Source organism: Stenella coeruleoalba (assembly GCF_951394435.1).
Source record: "Stenella coeruleoalba genome assembly, chromosome: 1".
Classification (NCBI taxonomy): domain Eukaryota; kingdom Metazoa; phylum Chordata; class Mammalia; order Artiodactyla; family Delphinidae; genus Stenella; species Stenella coeruleoalba.
Window position 1 is genome coordinate 28,373,954 of NC_137169.1, and position 18,330 is coordinate 28,392,283.

General features: G+C 49.1%; 1 protein-coding gene and 1 pseudogene across 2 annotated transcripts; one reads left to right on the forward strand and one right to left on the reverse strand.

The window, feature by feature from the left end:
• The first annotated feature begins 2,110 nt into the window (after positions 1-2,110).
• LOC307191956 (solute carrier family 28 member 3-like) lies at positions 2,111-4,604 on the forward strand (annotated as a pseudogene). Its single transcript has 2 exons — positions 2,111-3,492; positions 3,620-4,604. The product of its transcript is annotated as a solute carrier family 28 member 3-like (transcript).
• Positions 4,605-11,660: 7,056 nt separating this feature from the next.
• LOC307175605 (UPF0500 protein C1orf216) lies at positions 11,661-12,416 on the reverse strand (the record flags this gene model as incomplete). The annotated part of the gene is made up of 1 exon (XM_079900875.1): positions 11,661-12,416. The coding sequence occupies exon 1, from the start codon at positions 12,348-12,350 to the stop codon at positions 11,661-11,663; it is 690 nt and encodes a 229-aa protein (XP_079757001.1). The 5' UTR covers positions 12,351-12,416.
• Positions 12,417-18,330: the final 5,914 nt, after the last annotated feature.

An 18,330-nucleotide genomic window follows, 5' to 3' on the forward strand; every position in this document is an offset into this window, starting at 1 on the left:
CGGGCAGCTGAGTTGGGGAGGGCGGAGAGGGGCGCGGGGGTGGAGACACAAAAGGGGGGCGGGATCCCGGCTGCAGCTGTCCCGCGAGGGGCCGGGACAAAGGGCCTGCTGGCGGGCCCGCTGGAGCCGTTTTCATGCTTGTTGGGATTAGGCGCAGGAAACGTCGCTCGCAATCGTGCGGATCAACAGTCCCGTGAGCGCCGGCGCGTGGGGCGGGCTCGGCTCCACCCGCCCCCAGCTTTGTGCTGAGCCCTCGGCTCCAGGCGGCGCAGGGGTCCGGGGAGGCCGCCCCTTTGTCCGTGCCTTTCGGGGGACGAGCCCCGCCCGGGGACCGCTGGACACCAGCTGAACGCCGGCCTCCTGCCCTCTCCTTCCTCCCCAGCACGGAGCACTAGGGCTCCACCTTGCGCCCCATTATGGGGCAAGCTCACGGCCCCCCAAGTACCGAGCCCCTCGGACTGCTACCATCCCACGGCCCGAGCCCTCTTTCATCCCCGGTAGGGGGTGGGGGGGTGGGAGGGTGTACATACAGGTCCTTGGGGGACCTGGCCCCTCCCCCGGCCCTGACCTCAGTATGATGATTCCCCTTTTCCCTGAGCCACCTCCCTCCTCCCGCCGGCCAGTCCCACAACCAGCCGAATCTCTTCTCAAATCTACTGGAGATAAAAAAAAATGGAGCAAGTAGAAGATCGACCGCCCCTGAGCCTAGGGGTTTGGGAAGAGGAGCTGGGAAGGTTAAGGTGTGGCTAGAAGCCTTCAGGCCTGGAGACGGCAGAGCAGACACATTTCTAGCTGTCCGGCGCTGGGGCTGGGAGAGGCTCGGGGGTCTGCGGCGGTGTGCAAACCACCCCCCACCCCGGGCTGGGAGCACTTTTATTTCTGAGAGGGGTTGGGGAAGGAGGAGGAAGCACGCGTGTGGGTCTGTGTCCAGGAGTGTGTGTGGGTGTGTGTGTGTGTGTCTGTGCACGGGCGCAGTGCATAGGCATGGGGTCTAGTGCCCCTGTGTCTGTGGGTGCCTGGTGGGTGTGGGCATGTATATGAGCGTGGATTTGAGGTCTGATTTGGAACACCCCCATCTCATGCTCCTCACCACCAGCATCCCCATTAAACTCATAGGTCTGGGAGTCAAGACCCTTTAGCAATTATTTTTAATATACAGCACAACTGCCCGGCTGCATCTCCTAGCTCTGATGACCTCCCCATCCTCTCCTAGTCAGATAGTAACAGCTGACATTTATGGACTCCTTCTTATGTGCCAGGCTCAGCTCTAAGCCCTTTACATGTATAAACTTATTGAACTCTCGCAAAATGCTATGAGGGAAACACTAACTGCCCCATTTCACAGTTGAAAAAAGTGAGGCACAGCTAGTAAGTGGAAGATCCGAGACACCTGGGTCCAGTCTGCACTAGGAATCACTATCCTTTGTTGCCTCAACTTCTACTCATTCTCTAGGCTCTTCTTCCTCCAGGAAGTTTTCCTTGATCAGGTGTTCAGAGATCTCATTGCTTTCCTGTTCTTGTTACCTGTTCATGCTGTGATTAGTGTGAAACACTAACACTGGGTTTGGGGTGTGGCCTGTAGGAAACAGAGGCTGGCAAACATGTCACAGGCTGCCATCAGGGGCCATTCAATCTCCTTAGAGATAGCCACTACAGACCTTTCTCCACTTATAATGGGGTTCCATCCCGATAAACCCATTGTAAATTGACAGCATTGTGAGTAAAAAATGCATTTAATACACCTGACCTACTGAACATCATAGCTTAGCCTAACCTACATTAAACATGCTCAAAACACTCACATTAGCCTACGGTTGGGCAAAATCATCTAACATAAAGCCTGTTTCATAGTAAAGTGTTGAATATCTCGTGTGATTTATTGAATACTGTACTGAAAGTGAAAAACAGAATGGTTGTGTGGGTACAGAATGGTTGTAAGTGTATCGGTTGTTTACCCTGATGATTGTATAGCCAACTGGGAGTTGCCTCTGCCCAGCATCCTGAGGGTATTGAGAGACTGACTATCATACTGCATATCACCAGCCTGGGGAAAGATTAAAATTCAGAATTCAAAGAAGGTTTCTACTGAATGCTTATCAGTTTTGCACCATCAAAAAATAAAGTCAGGGCTTCCCTGGTGGCGCAGTGGTTGAGAGTCCGCCTGCCGATGCAGGGGACACGGGTTCGTGACCCGGTCCGGGAAGATCCCACATGCCACGGAGCGGCTGGGCCCGTGAGCCATGGCCACTGAGCCTGCGCGTCTGGAGCCTGTGCTCCACAGCAGGAGAGGCCGCAGCAGTGAGAGGCCTGCGTACTGGAAAAAAAAAAAAAAAGTCAAAAAGTCATAAATCAGATTCTCCTAGGTGAACTGGGGAGTGAACCTGGCGTCTGGCCCTCCATCCGACATTCCAGGGAAGAGGCACCAGAGACCATCTGCGGTTCCCATGCACAGGAGTCTTCCTCCCAGAGTAAAAATGGGCCAGAAGGAATGAGGATAATGAGAAGGATTAGTGAGGTACAGGGGATCTCCAGCCCAGACATTTGAAGAGAATTCAGCGAGCAGCAAAAATTCTGTGGAGCTGCAGAGGATGGTAGCCCTCACAGCCGAGGGCTGCAGCGACACCGGCTTTCAGAGTGGTGAAGACTGCTTTGAAAACCAGAACACATCAGGAAATGACAACTCACTAAGGAGTAGAGTTGTGCAAAAGAGAACAAGAAAAGGGCAAACAGGGGGAAGAGCAAGTCACTACTGAGCAGGATTCTCGATCGAGAGACACGTCAAAATGTGCCTGGAGAGGAAGTATGGTACAGTTTATGAGTTTTGTAGGGAACACAAAACAACCCTTAAGTATATCATCTGGGGCATTTTAATAGCAAGTTACCTGGCTCTGGTGATTGCGGCCTGTGTGCTGAACTTTCGCAGAGCCCTTCCTCTTTTCGTGATCACGGTGGTTGCCATCTTCTGTGTGATCTGGGATCACTTCATGGCCAGATATGAGTCTCAAATCGCTCAGTTCCCGTCTCCTGGCTAAAGGCTTCTGGACAGCCATTGGTTCTGGCTGAAGTGGGTGATTTGGGCCTGCCTGATCCTGGGAGTTCTTTTCTGGCTGGTCTTTGACACCACCAGCTTGGGCCAACAGCAGCTGTTGTCCTTCGGTGGACTCCTAATGTACCTTATCCTGACATTTCTATTTTCCAAGCACCCAACCAAAGTTTACTGGAGGCCTGTCTTCTGGGGTATTGGGTTACAGTTTCTTTTTGGGCTTTTGATACTAAGGACGGAAACTGGATTTATGGCTTTTGACTGGTTACGGAGACAAGTTCTGACGTTCCTGGAGTACACTGATGCTGGCTCCACATTTGTCTTTGGTGAGAACTATAAAGACCACTTTTTTGCATTTAAGGTCCCGCCCATCGTGGGTTTCTTCAGCACTGTGATGTCCATGTTGCACTACCTCGGACTGATGCAGTGGATCATTAAAAAGCATTCCCGTGTCCACATCGAAGCAGGAAGGAAGGAGAGAGGATGCAACAGGAAGTCCCCATTCTGAGGAGGGCACCACAGTGTCTGGTGGGAAGGACCACTACAAATTGGGACCATCAACCATGTTTGTTTGAGAGGATGGATGGGTAATGCTAGTGACTATGGGAACATCTCCTGTTGAATCTGTAGTTCCTTCTGGCAATAGATTTGTTGGACAGAGAGTCTCCACTGCTGGTCCAACCACATTTACCATACGTCACCAAGTCCGAACTCCACACAATCATGACCACTGGGTTCTCTACCATTGCTGGAAGTGTCTTAGGTGCATTTATTTCTTTTGGGGTTTCATCCTCTCACCTGTTAACTGCTTCAGTTATGTCCACACCTGCAGCATTGGCTATTTCTAAACTTTCTTGACCTGAGACAGAAACACCTAAAATAACCCTCAGGGAGCACCCTCATCGATTTCCCTGGTGGCGAACATCGCTGTGAATTTGATTGCCTTTCTGGCCCTGTTGTCTTTTGTGAATTCAGCCCTTTCCTGGTTTGGAAACATGTTTGACTACCCACAACTGAGTTTCGAAGTAATATGCTCCTACATCTTCATGCCCTTTTCCTTCATGATGGGAGTGGACTGGCAAGACAGCTTTATGGTTGCCAAACTCATAGATTATAAAAGACATTCTTCAATAAATTTGTGGCTTATCAGAAACTCTCAAAATTGATCCATTTAAGGCAAGAGGGTGGACCCAATTTGTGGATGGTGTGCAGCAATATATGTCGATTCGTGCTGAGACAATTGCCACTCATGCTCTCTGTGGCTTTGCCAATTTCGGTTCCCTAGGCATAGTGAGAGGCGGGCGGACTCACATCCACAGCACTTACCAGCACTTCTGTAGACATCAACTACCATCATGTTTTGGAGAATGCCTTCAACTCCAGCTCAGTTAGAAACACAACCAATGTAGTATCTTGTTGCCAGAGTCTACTGAGCAGTACTGTTGCCAAGGGTCCTGGTGAGGTCATCCCAGAAGGAAACCATAGCCTGTATTTGAAGGACTGCTGCAATTTGTTGAATCCACCAACACTAAACTGCAGTTGGGTTCCTAATACATTTTGAGTTCAGCCGCTTCTCCAACAGAACTCTAAGTACAGGTGCTGAATTTTCTGCTTTGGGGAGGAAAAAAAATGCTATTTCCACAGATTGATACTTCTGTCATGGAATCAGCTTTAATTGGAAAGAAGGAAAACAGGATGAACACTTCAGTCTCCAGTCCTAGAAATGTTTTCTGTCTCAGAAGGAAATTCTAGAGACAATGCTGAGATGCTTCTTAATGAAGTGCTCATCACCAATGCTCTTAATAGCATAAAGACTAGGTTTTATGAGAAAACACAAACACTAATGACTGGAATAAAGGGGGATTCATACAAAAGAAAGAATGTGAAAAAGGTTTTGGAATACCTTAATTTATTTGTGTTTTCATTTTTGTTCATGCACAAGAGTAATTTTTTTTAATCCATGTGTAAATAGTTGATTTGTGTTTGTGTGTGTGTGTGTGTGTGTGTGTGTGTGTGTGTGTGGTGATGGTGTTGATGATGAAGTAGGGATCTAAATGCACAAAGGACTCTTTATCTCCGAAGTACAATATACTAGGATATTTCTAGTTACTTTTTTAAAAAAAATCATAAATCGGGGACTTCCCTGGTGGTCCAGTGGTAAAGAATCCACCTTATAATGCAGGAGACGCGGGTTCAATCCCTGGTCAGGGAACTAAGATCCCACATGCCACGGGGCAACTAAGCCCGTGCTCCACAACTACTGAGCTTGCGCGCCTCAACTAGAGAGCCCGCGTGCTGCAAACTACAGAGCCCACCCGCTCTGGAGCCTGCACACCACAACTAGAGAGAAGCCTGTGCGCCACAAGGAAAGATCCCGCATATGCCTCAATGAAGATCCCACGCAGCCAAAAATGATAAAATAAAATAAATAAATAATAAATAAATCTTTTAAAAAAATCATAAATCGAATCATCATAAGTCGGGCACCATCTGTACACAGAGCTCCGATATGATATGCCACATCTACTAGGGCTTGGGAGCCCACCTACCTTCTGCAGTCTCCTTATCCCCGTAACTCCTTCACTCCTCATTCCCACTTCACTCCCTGCCTCCCTGCACCCCAGGTTTTAATCCCATCCCCTCTGACAACACTTGATGGTGCAGACCTATTTGGGGTCCCTGGAGAGAAGGTTTCCATGGACCCAGACCTTTCTTCTCCCCAGAGGACCCAGCCCTGCACTACCTCCCTGCCAAGCCAACCCCTTCCATGCTTCCTCCTGTCCCTCGGGCCTGCTCAGGCCTCTGCTGTGTGCCTTGACCTGTGGGTCTCTGGGTCTCAGCCCCAACCTCATCCCTCATTCCTCCTATTAAGCAAGTCTCCTCAGGTAGGACCAGAAACCTGAGTTAGACTTCCCTGCTCCTGGTCCTGGGGTTTCACTCTGGCAGGAAGGGGAAGGTGGCTCACTGGCTAAACCCCTCCCTAGTGTATGGAACTTCCCCACTCTTCTCACTGGCCCAGGGACTAAGAAATCCCCACTCAGTGACTTTAAAACAACCTCCCAAGTATAGAAGTCTCCGGTAGAGACCTTCACAGAGGGCAGCTGCAGCTCCCCCTCTCCTTGACTGAGCGGCTAATGCTTAGTCTTTTGGATGCAAGTCTTATCTACCTGCGCAGGCAAGACTTGCTCAAGGGCAGGGCTGGCACTGTAGGGCTTTGTGCAGGGGGGCCTTGATTGTTTTAATGCATACAAAGCATCTTCAGACCCATTTCCTCGTTCAGTCTGTACAGTTGTCACAGGCAAAGAAACAGGGGCAGTCTAGACAGTCACTGGACCAGGTCTTCTCCACCCAGGTACAGCAGTAGCCTCAGAGCTTCCCACTATCAGGCCTGATGGCCAGCGTGCCTGATTGGAAACAGCAATTCTTGGCTGGGTCAGCTCATCCACTGGGGTCCTGCCTCAACATCCCGGCCCCAAACTCTGCTGGCCTGGCTCCAGCCCTGACTTCCTGCTCTTGTCAAGCTCCTTCCCTAACCCACCACCACACCAGGGTCTGGGTCTGTCCCTAAACCCAGGATTGGCAGGGCTCCTGTCAACGTGCAATTCACCACACTTGTTCCTTGGTCTGGCTTTCACCTTTTTCTCAGCTCAGAAAGCTCTCTTATGGAGAGGAATATTGGCAGCTTTATTTTTTAAAAGCCTTTTTAAAATGATGTCTTTTAAATTTTAGATTCAGACTCCTTAAGGAAAAATTTGGTTGTTTTTCTGTGAAAAAGTTAAGTGTGCATCACAAAAGCACTATCTATAATAATAATTCTCATTAACATAGTTTACTATGTGCCAGGTACAGTATTTTGCATAGTATATATCCATTTAACCCTTGCAACAATCCTATAAGGTAGTTACTACTATTGTCTTCATTTTAAGATGAGGAAACAGGAGAACAGAGAAGTTAATTGATTTGTCCAAGGTCACAGAGACAGAAAGAAATGGCGCCAACATCCAAATCCAGGGGTCTGGCTTCTGAGTCTGTGCTCTTAACCACCGGTTTTACTCAGAAAAGCCTTCATGCATTCAGGAAAGGGGCCTTTTCTGAAAATTCACCCTCTTGTGCTCTGAGGGCCTGATGTTGTCTTGTTAGAAATCCTCACAGTTAAAGTTATTCAAATCTAGTTACAGCCATTTGCTAGAACAACGTCTCTTAATAAATGGAACTTATTAAAACTGGTCCAGTATCAGGACTTCCCTGGTGGTGCAGTGGTTAAGAATCCGCCTGCCAATGCAGGGGACACGGGTTAGAGCCCTGGCCCGGGAAGATCCCACATGCCGTGGAGCAACTAAGCCCGTGCACCACAACTACTGAGCCTGCGTTCTAAAGTCCGCGAGCCACAACTACTGAGCCCGTGTGCTGCAACTACTGAAGCCCGCGCACCTAGAGCCAGTGCTCCGCAACAAGAGAAGCCACCACAATGAGAAGTCCACGCACTGCAACAAAGAGTAGCCTCCTCTCGCCACAACTAGAGAAAGCCCGTGCGCAGCAACAAGGACCCAACGCAGCCAAAAATAAATATAAAATAAATAAATTTTTTTTTAAAAAAAGAGTCTGCTCGCCAATGCAGGAGACATGGGTTTGAGCCCTGATCCGGGAGGATCCCGCATGCTGTGGAGCAACTAAGCCCGTGCGCCACAACTACTGAAGCCTGTACACCTAGAGCCCGTGCTCCGCAACAAAGAGAAGCCACCGCAATGAGAAGCCCGCACACTGCCACGAAGAGTAGCCCCCGCTGTCCACAACTAGAAAAAGCCCGCGTGCAGCAACGAAGACCCAATGCAGCCAAAAATAAATAAATAAAATAAATAAATTTATTTAAAAAAAAAAGAAAAAGAAATAATGAGACACACCTTAAAAAAAAAACAAAACTGGTCCAGTATCGTTTCTGTTTAGATGTCAAATGTCGAGATAACAAGAATTATTAATGTCCTGGGTCACTGTTTCAGCAAGAAGTATACTTTGTGAGGTTTAAAATATATATACCTTGTTGGGGAGGGATAAAAGGAAATATTAGATTTCTCTGAAATGTTTCCATTTTTATAAGTAGAATTAATTTTTATTTGTATAATTTAAAACAATCAATAAAATATGCCTTTATCTGATCAATCAAAATATGCCTCCTGTAGCACGAAGCCTCTAAGATGGCCCCTGATGAACCCTCCCCACCATGTACTCAGAGCCTTGTGTAATATTCTCCCTTTAAGCAACCTTTTTTTTTTTTTTTGGCGGTACGCGGGCCTCTCACCGCTGTGGCCTCTCCCATCGCAGAGCACAGGCTCCGGACGCGCAGGCTCAGCGGCCATGGCTCACGGGTCCAGCCCCACCGCGGCATGTGGGATCTTCCAGGACCGGACCGGGGCACGAACCCGCGTCCCCTGCATCGGCAGGCGTACCCTCAAGCACTGCGCCACCAGGGAAGCCCGCAACTTATTTTTAACCAATAAAATATGGCGACACTGAGGAATGTCACTTCTGTGATTAGGTGGCAGGAAACTGTGACTTCTGTCTTGTTAATACTCTATAACTTTCTTGGCTTGCATGATTTGATGAAGCAAGCTGCCCACATGGAAGGAACTAAAAGTGATCTCCAGCCTACAGCCCTCCGGGAACTGAATGCTCCCAACAAAGGAGACCAGGGACCTTGGACTGACATCTTTTTTTTTTTTCTTTTTTAAAGGTCAGTATGCGGTGTTTTTCTTTTTTAATTTTAATTAATTAATTCATTCATTCATTTATGGCTGCGTTGGGTCTTTGTTGCTGTGTGCAGGCTTTCTCTAGTTGCGGGGAGCGGGGGCTACTCTTTGTTGCGGTGCAGGAGCTTCTCATCGCAGTGGCTTCTCTTGTTGTGGATCATGGGCTCTAGGTGCGCAGGCTCAGTAGTTGTGGCGCACGGGCTTAGTTGCTCCGCAGCACGTGGGATCTTCCCCGACCAGGCTCGAACCCGTGTCCCCTGCATTGGCAGGCAGATTCTTAACCACTGTGCCACCAGGGAAGCCCCTGGACTGACATCTTGATGGCAGCTTGCTGAGAGAGTCCTGACCTACAGAAATTGTGATTGTTTTAAGTCACTAAGTTTTAGGGTAATTTGTTATGCAATAGTAAATACTACAGTACTACACCAACCGCAGTTGGTTGAATCCAAGGAGGTAGAACCATGGATATGGAAGGACTGCATATATGGAGGGCTGACTATACGTTACACACAGATTTTCTACTGCATGGTGGGTTGGTGCCCCTAACTCCTGCGTTGTTCAAGGGTCAACTGTAATATACTTTCTTTATAAAAGTATTGAATTTTTTAGAAACTAATTTATGAATCATCATACAAACTAATGTAAAATAGAAGATCTAATCTAGATTGGCGCCAACAAATATCTGAAGTCATGTACATGTAGTATAACTACATCTGTGTCAGAACCATCTAAGGACCCTGACTCAGTCTTTCACAATCAGACCCCCCTTCAGGGAAGCAGTGGCTCCAGGGCAGGTTGAGTATATGAGTGTGATATAGGAGTGTCGGAGGTGCACATGTGTCCCTCACAATTGACGCCCCTCCCTTTCAGGCCCAAAGGTGCCTTAGGACAAGGACAATCCCATATGGGGCTCTTGGGCAGAGGCCAAAGTCTCCCCCGTCAGACTGAGAGGCCCGAAGAAAGATTCCCCCCACATCCACCTCCCCATATCCCCCCATGAGACTGCCAGCCAGAGCAGACTGAATTCCTCCCCCCAGTGTCTTTCCCAACACCCACGCCCCAGCTCCCAGCCCAGAACCCTGCTCAAAAGGGGAGCTCAGACAGTGAGGAAAAGAGGCCACCTAACAACAGGTAGAATAGAAACACAAACCCAAGAAATGAATTTCTTTGCCCCAGTTTATCTTCGTTGGTCCAGAGGCCAGGTTCACACTCAACATGCAAAAGTGAGACGCAGAGTTCCCAGGGCCATTGCTTCAGCGTCACTCCCTATACCTCTCACCTATGCACCCACTCATTTTACAGATAGGGAGACAGGGCCAGAGGCATCAGTGACCTCTGTGTCACTGCTCACCTATCAGGATTTTGCATCCTCTTGGCTCCCAAAAGCAAAGCAGGGAGCTCAACTACTTTAGTCCTTGGTTCTCTCCAGAACTCACCCGCTCTCCACCTCATGGAGCCTCTCCTCTGCTGGGGCCTGTCAAGCCCATGCACTCACAGAAGAGGGTATGGCCCAGCATCCTAAGAGTTTCCAGTGGCTGGACTGACACTGCCCACTGCCCACTCTGGAGAGCCAAACTGTGGCTCCTCCTGGCCCAGACAGTCTGATTTCAGAGAAATTGACCAAATTAATTTGACACCTAATGTTGCTACAGCCAGAGAGGCACAGCAAGTAGAAGCACAGAGAGGGAAGTAAGATTTTTCTCCAGCAGCCTTGGAACACCTCTCCACTCCTTGCAAGCTTAGAAAGCACACATTCCTTTTCTTTTTTCTTTTTTATTGAGGTGTAGTTGACATATGACATTATATTAACACAGATTCCTTTTCATCAGAAGCTTAAGTCAATATGGTTTGCAACAGCTCCCTTGCAGTGGAGAGGTGTGATTTGTTTGGAACTGGTATTGTAGAATTCCCATTCTCCTAGTCTTCTCAGGGTTCTGCCATCGTCATCTCCCCCATCCCCATCTCCCACGTGCCCAATGGCTGAGTTCAAGTGGGACAGTCCCCTATCTTCTCCTCTGATCCCGCCTCCATGCCTGCCATGGTGTCAATCACCATTCTAGCTCCCTTCCCTGATACCAGTTCTCTACCAATTGCCTTGGCAAGATTGCAGCCAAAAAGCCATAATAGGCCAGAGTAGCGACCTAACTTCCTACAGCAAATCCACCAGCAGGGACAACAGCCTTAGCAGAGCAAGATCTGGGAGGAGTGAAGGGGAGGGATAAGGAGAGGTAGCCGAGAAATCCAAGAGAAAGGATCAGCCACAGCCTTCAGATACTGAGAGCAGGCTAGCCTTCCCTCCAGGGAGCAGTGGGACCCTGTGGAGAAAAAAGGCTAGTGGAGACCACGGGTAACATAAGGTATGCATGGAGGCCCCACGTGTGCAACTGAACATATATTTGCACACACTTGCTCCAGAGTCAGCCTGCAAATATACATGCTCCTAATGTATACATCCCATGCACGCACCTGCACACATGCACCCCTACACATAGGCCTGCACACACAAGGGCTCACTCACAAACACCCACCACAAATCTGCACGCTCAAACTCACTCATACAGAAACACACATCTTTTGCATATATATCTTCACTCATGCACACATACACACACCGTGGGGTACCCATCCACACATGCATATACAAACTTACTTCCTCCTACATACGTACTATACATACACATATGTACATACTCACACATAGGGCTGCTGCTTCTCACGTGGCCTGTGCACATCTGCCTACATGCTAGCACTGACATACTCACTTATGCTTCCCTGCACTCATACCAGCAAATAATCTGTACTTGCTTGTGCACAACCACACACATTCCTGCAAATATATACATAAACCCTTGCACCCCTGTACAGAGACGCCCTTAGCCCTGGTCCTGGGGTGTGGATGGGGCTGCCCTCTGTTGGAGACAGCGGATAAGCTCCTTCCGGTTGTCTAGAATGGTGTCAAAGCTCTCCTGCAGACGGGCCTGCTGGTCAACCAACTGGTGCTGCAGGCCCCGGATCCACTGGAGCAGGGCCAGGCGACGGTACATCACCAAGTGCACATGGTGCTTCTCCTTCTCCTGCTCTTTATAGCGCTCTTGAGCCTGCAGCTGCTGTACGGCCTGGGCCACCGAGGGCAGAAGGGGAGCTGGAGGGCCAGGGCCGGGAGGGGTCCCACAGGCAGGCTCAGGGCTGCGGCTAGGGCTGTCAATGCTCAGGGAGCTGCTGGCATAGCCATTGTCCTCCAGAGGGGAGCAGACTGTGCTGGCACCACCCATCTTCTCAGGCCCAGCTCCAGGGATCTCTGCCCCCTCTGGTGGGCTGCGGACCTCCCCCTCAGGGAGTCCAGGATCCTGGAAGGCCTGGTTGTCAGAGGGCAACTCAGAGAAGCTCCTCGTCAGTATGGGTTCCACTTGGCCTGGCATCCCATGCCAATTCTCATTGGTATCTTTGGCACGTGCCATGAAGTTGGAGTTGCTGTCTGGTTGAAGCTCTGGCTGACATACTCCAGGAGGCGCGTCCCCCGGGAACTGCCCCCCTTCAGCTACCCCTGGCTGGATGGCAAACATCTGGTCTGTCAAAGGGAAACAGAGAATGAGTCAGAGCAGGACACGGTGGGGTGCCTGGAGCAGAGGCAGCCTAGCAGCAGGGACAAGGCTGCTCCTTTCCCTTGGCTCTGGTAACACCTCCCTTGGTGGTTTTCCTCTTCCCTCTCTGACTGCTGATTCAGTCTCCTCACAGGGTTTTCCCGCAGCCCTGAGGCAGGCTGTCCTCTGATCTCTCTGCCTCTAGTTAAAAATGTAAGTTTGTCATGGCTCCCTCCCTAACCTCCCGCTAACCCTCTTCCGGCCTGCAAGGCCGTGCTTCATCTGGCCCCCGCTCACTGCTCCAGACTTGCCTCTTGCCACTCTGCCTCCACACTGCTCAGAGATCTCCAGACACACCATTATTCTCCTCATACAACTCCCTGGGCCTATAATATCCTTCCTCTCCCCTTCCCTCTAAGCTCTTCCCTTCTGCACCCAGCAAATTCCTTTTCATACTTCAAAATGCAGCTCTAGTACGCCCACTTCCCTGAAGCTATCCTGATATCCTCCCCACTGCCCCGATATACACAAACACACACAGTTAACTATGCCTTCCTCAGGATCCCCACTGCCCTGGGTATATGCTGTCTTATTCATGTTTGTTTCTTGTCCCCGGTACATAGTTTATGATCAATAAATGTCTATTCAGCTTTTTTTTGTTTTTGTTTTCTATCTTGTAATAGCAGCTTACTGGCTCCCTAGCTAGACATGGAATTCCTCTATATACCCTCCATCATATTCAGGAGCCAGCACAGAACATGGCACTAAGCAGGCATCAGCACATCCTTGCTGAGTGAGTAAGTGAATGGGGGAGGGGGACTGCAGTGGGCTATCTATGCTCAGGGAGACGGGCCGAGAGTAGCAGAGGCTACTGCTGACTGCCCAGGGCTGGAAGAGCTGGGTTGGGTTCCCTCCTCTGCCCAGTGAGGAAGCCCTTCTCCCACTGACAAGCGTCTCTTCTGACCTTGCCCCTTCCCTCCATGTATAGTACTATCCCGGGTCCCTGCCTCTGGCTTGCTCCATCCTGAGGCCCTAGAGAGAGAACACACCACATTATTCTTTCCTCCCCAATAACTGACTTCTCCCAAAATTAGGGTTTAAATTGACAAGAAGTTCCTACTGACCATAAACTACTAGGATTAGAAAAACTGGGGATCAGTAAGAGTGAGGAAGAGCGTAAGTGGAGGTGGCAGGGACCCTCCCCACATCCAGGTGGGAAGAAGTCCTGGGGGCAATGGTGTAGGGACAGTCCCTTCGTAATCTACAGACTCCATCCCTTTAAGCAAGGTGCCTGGAGATGTCCCCGCCCAAATGTTTTCTATTTTCTAAATTTGGGCGGGGCCGTGAAGGCAGCTGGAATGAGGTGGGGGTCTTGCTAAGGACCTAGGGGTTCTCGGAGACGGTAAAATGGGAACCGAGACACCCCAGGATCAGGCTTCTCTCTAAGCTAATCCACAGTTTGTGTGTGGGAGAGCGCTCTGTAAGGATGGGGGGAGGCGGCCTCCCTTCCTGCCTAGCCTTGCGGGAGAGGGACACTACCCCCAGGAGACAGAGGATACTTACCGTCCATCCCTAATCTCTCCAAAAGAGGCAGCTGGGCAGAGGCTGTGACCCCCGCCCCCTGCTAGGGTCCAAACCCTCCCGCTCCGGGCCCCGACTCACGGCCTGGAGGCGCCGCCCCGCCCGGCTGGCTCTGGTTCCGAGCGCTCGCGGTGGGAACTCGTCCCTCGGGGCTGGGCGGAGGGGAGGGTAGAGGAATCCCTCGGCTTGGGCGTCCACGCGGACCGGCGCGTGGGGTGTGGGATCCCGGGCCGTGAGCCCAATGCAAGCCGGGACTGCCGAGTCAGGCGGCGTCAGCGCGGCAGGGCGGGGCACCCTGGCCCACGTGTGCCGGTTCGGTTTTCCGCGGAGCCGCGCGCCTGCCGGAGCGTCGGAATCGCCTCCCCCGCCTTCGGCAGCCTGGACCGAAGCCTTGCAGGTCCTGTTTAATTCCCTAACCGCATTTACTGGGTCGCTCCGATCGGTTTTCCTCACTGCAGATACAGTGACATTTTCAGAATGAAAATCTGATCATGTCACCACCCTCCTGCCTAAAACCCTTCAATGGCTTTCGCATTGCAGGGTAAATCCTAAGGCTGCAGCCGCAGGGCTCTGAGCATCCTGCTCTCTCTCTCCAGCTTCAGCCTTTGCCCTTCAGTCTCTGGAACTGGGTCTCATGCTTCTTTCTGCCACACTGTTCCCTCTGCCTAAAATTCTCTTCCCCCTCTCATATTTAAGATCTCTTTTCAGATAAACCTTTTCTGACCTCCTAGGCCGGATTAGTTCCCCCTTTTATATTATCCCAGGGCATTTTGATCCTTTTCTTGATAGCATCTATCACAATTTGAAGTTATATGTTCATTTTGTGCTCATTTAATTAAAGTCACTTACTGAACAGAGTAACTGCTTACTCTAATGATAAGACCAAAAGCACTGGCTGCTGTTAGGGAGAGGCAGCCCCAGAAAGAAGTCTGGGACAAGTTTAGCCTTTAGAGCACATGAGCTTCCAGGAAGTCCCTTCCCACCCCCCAGCTTTACTGAGTAAACCAAGCAATTGGCTATACCTTCCTCCTGCTACCCCCTCCCTGCCACCAATTAAAAACAAACAAAACAAAACTATGGATTCATCTTTGAATCATAATACGTTAAAAAATACCCTTGTCTTTCCCGCGTCCCTTTCTTTTGCTTTTTTTGTTTTAAAAGAAAAATTTGAGTCTGATCTCCATAATGAGGCATCCTCTTCCATTTCCAACTTAATTCCGGTTTACCATTCTGCAACCTAGAGATTAAATGGCAAATTAAATCACACCAACAAATCCTATATACAAAATAAGGGAAATGGAAGAGAAAAAAAAAAACATTTCATGATTACGACAACTCCTATTTTAAGAGGGAAAAGGAAATAAAAAGGAAAAGGCAGAAGTAACTCAAGCTTTGGACACTCCCCCAGCTAAAAATATACACGTGGAGACCTCAGCCCCATTTCTACATCAGGTTCTGAGGCCTAACTAGTCTCGATTTTCCCTTAGCCACTGCAAGTTCCCCTTACCTTCAGCTGGAGCTTTTTTCCTTATGAGGTGACCCAAATCCTCACTTGTAAAGTCTCTGAGCTTTGGTGGTCTGCAGTGATACAGGTCTTCCTATGTCATAAAGTCACGACAAAATCTCATTGTTTGGTGGGCCCTGAATAGCTCCTCCTCATACCTCTCCTGTCTCTCCCAGCTCTAATTAGGTGGGTCATATGGAAGCCTGATGAATCTAGGAATAGGACTCCCACTCTAGGTGTCAGAGTCCTTCTCTGGGACTTTTTGAAATAAAATTAAAGGAAGACAAAGCAGGGAAGATGTGAGCCTAGGGCTGTAACAATCACATTTCCTGCCAAATAGAAGTCAGTCTGTAGTAGGAGAAAATAGTGCTGACATACAGACACAGAAAGACAGAAGTCCTGGTGATGGTCCTGTCCCTGTTTCCTGAGGCCTTGGTATACCTTGCAGCAAGACCCTAATTTTGCCAAGCCTAACTTGAGTGGAATTTCTTTCACTGGCAATCAAAAGAATCTTGATTAATACAAGAGCACAAGGTGGTCCCCTGGGTCCCACTGAGGCACCTCTCAGTGCTCATTAAGTAGTAGCAACTCTGTTTCCCCCTAATAGCCATTATCAGCCTACAAGTGTGACCTCCTTTCTTCTATTCCTCTAGTATTACGAGGAGCCCAAAACGCAGTGGAATCGTCTCTGCATTCCCTGGTTAGAAACATTTCTCCCTAGATGCTAAAACCTCCTGAACCGCAGAATGTCGAATATCAGAGACAGGAAGCAAACTCTCCGAGAAAGTCATTAGGTACAATCACATAACATGCCACACCTACCTCTACCTCTTCCTATGTAATCTGGTTACAAAAAACACAAGAATTATATATTGATTGTTGATCTAAAGCCTATATTTTACTCAGCGTGCAATAACCTGACATAGCTGAGTCATCAGTTGGTCACTCCATTGTTCTATAAAGCTGATTATCTCTAAATAACATAATACCTGACAGGTAAATTGAATTCCAAGGGCATCAGAATGTAGCTTCTCTTTTCTTAGGCAAGGATAATCTTGGGTGGGATACTCTAGCACGTATAATTAATGCAGTAAGTGCTCAGACAGTGGTCCTGGCAGCTCCATGACTTTCAAGAGAGCTGGGAGCCTGGAGAACAAAAACCCCCAGGAAGGCAGGGCCATCCATGACCACAGAAAAGCAGATATACAGATGTCTGTTATTCAGTCACCAGAGGCTTCTTCAGTCAGGATGCCAGGGAATCAGTCACCCCAGGTGAAGGGGTGTCTGTAGCTGTGTCCACCCAGCTACATAGATTGCAGGGACTTAACTGGCAGGGACACAGAAATCACCAGAGATGGACAGTATCAGCCCAAATAGGGCTCTGCAGAAGGTCAGCCCATCATGAAGATCTAGCAGTGGAAAGTGATTCGCCATCTTGGTGAGCAGACAGATGTCAGAGCCAAGACTGGCTAGCAGTGAGTGGCCAGATCCAGGCCCTAGGGGCCTGGGATGTGAGGCAAGGAGACAAGGGAGGCTGAGAGGAATTTCTACTTCAGGGAATAGGACTGGCATGAGTTCCTCTATAGGTGGATAATTTCTCAATGTCAGTACTCCCAGGAAAAAAGAGATGGCTAGGATCAAGGTGTTTTAATCTCAAGGACCTTGCCCCTTCCCATTCATTTATTCATATTCAGGACACAGTTACACAGGGCTACTTTGTGCCAGGTAATGTGCTGAGGATTAAGAGCAGAATCAGAAGTGGTGGTGGGCTCGGAGAGCTCTCTGTTTAGAAAGGGAAATAGAAAAGAGTGGGCTGTACAACGTGATAGGTCCTACAACAGAGCTAGAAGGCAAAAGTAATGAGCCCAGAAGACGGGAAGGAAAAGGCTTCACAGAGGTGATATTTGAGCCAGGTTTTGAAGGATGAATAGAAGCTCACCGAGAGAAAGCAGAAGGCAGCGGAAACTGTATGCTGTGTGCGTGTTCAGATAACACAGAGGAGGCCAGTGTGTCTGGAGCTTGGGAGGAAATGGAGATGGGAGGTGAGGCTGGAGGATAAAGTTGGCCCAGTTGTGAAAGGCCTTGACCTGCGTTCCAAGGAGCTTGGGCTTCATCCTGTGAACGGCAGGGAAATAACTGAGGAAGCCCCCAAAGATTCCACATCAAAACAAAGCACAGGCATCTAATCCTGGGGGACAAGCTCCATTGTGACCTGCTTTCTTCTCTTTTCCTGAGCTCATATCACCTGTCAACTTCCCACATAGCTTTGGGAACTTGGACAAATCAAAGCATTTTAACTCTTTTAGGTTAAATAAAGATAATATGCCTTGAACACTGTTAAATAACATTAAAATTGTGAACACTGTTACTTGGGCTCCTAAGGCCAGGCAGAGCCCTGGAGGACCTTTGAAGTACCTGAGAGCCCTTAAGGCAGAAAAAAACCATTCTCCAGAATTAGCTCAGCTCAGCAAAGGAAGGCCTAGGAAGCTGGTGACCTAGTTGTTTTGTTCATCCATTTCTCTACCACCCCTTAAAGGTAAAGTGTCACTCTCATCTATCCAGAAGTTGATGTGTGATCACCTTAGGTAAGATGTGTCCCTTCTCCACCCCCAACATGGCTGTTTTCTCAGCTGTAAAATGAGGGGCTGGTACATCAAACCTGAAGTTTTACAGCTTTTTTTGTCTTAAGCCTTAGAATCATCCTTTTCCAACAAAATCTTTGTAATATACCCAGTTTGAGATCTCTCCTGACCTGAACCATCCACCCTGAACAGCTCCTGAGGGACCTCCCAGGAAGCTTTTTTTTTTTTTTTTTTTTTTTTTGCGGTACGCGGGCCTCTCACTGCTGTGGCCTCTCCCGCTGCGGAGCACAGGCTC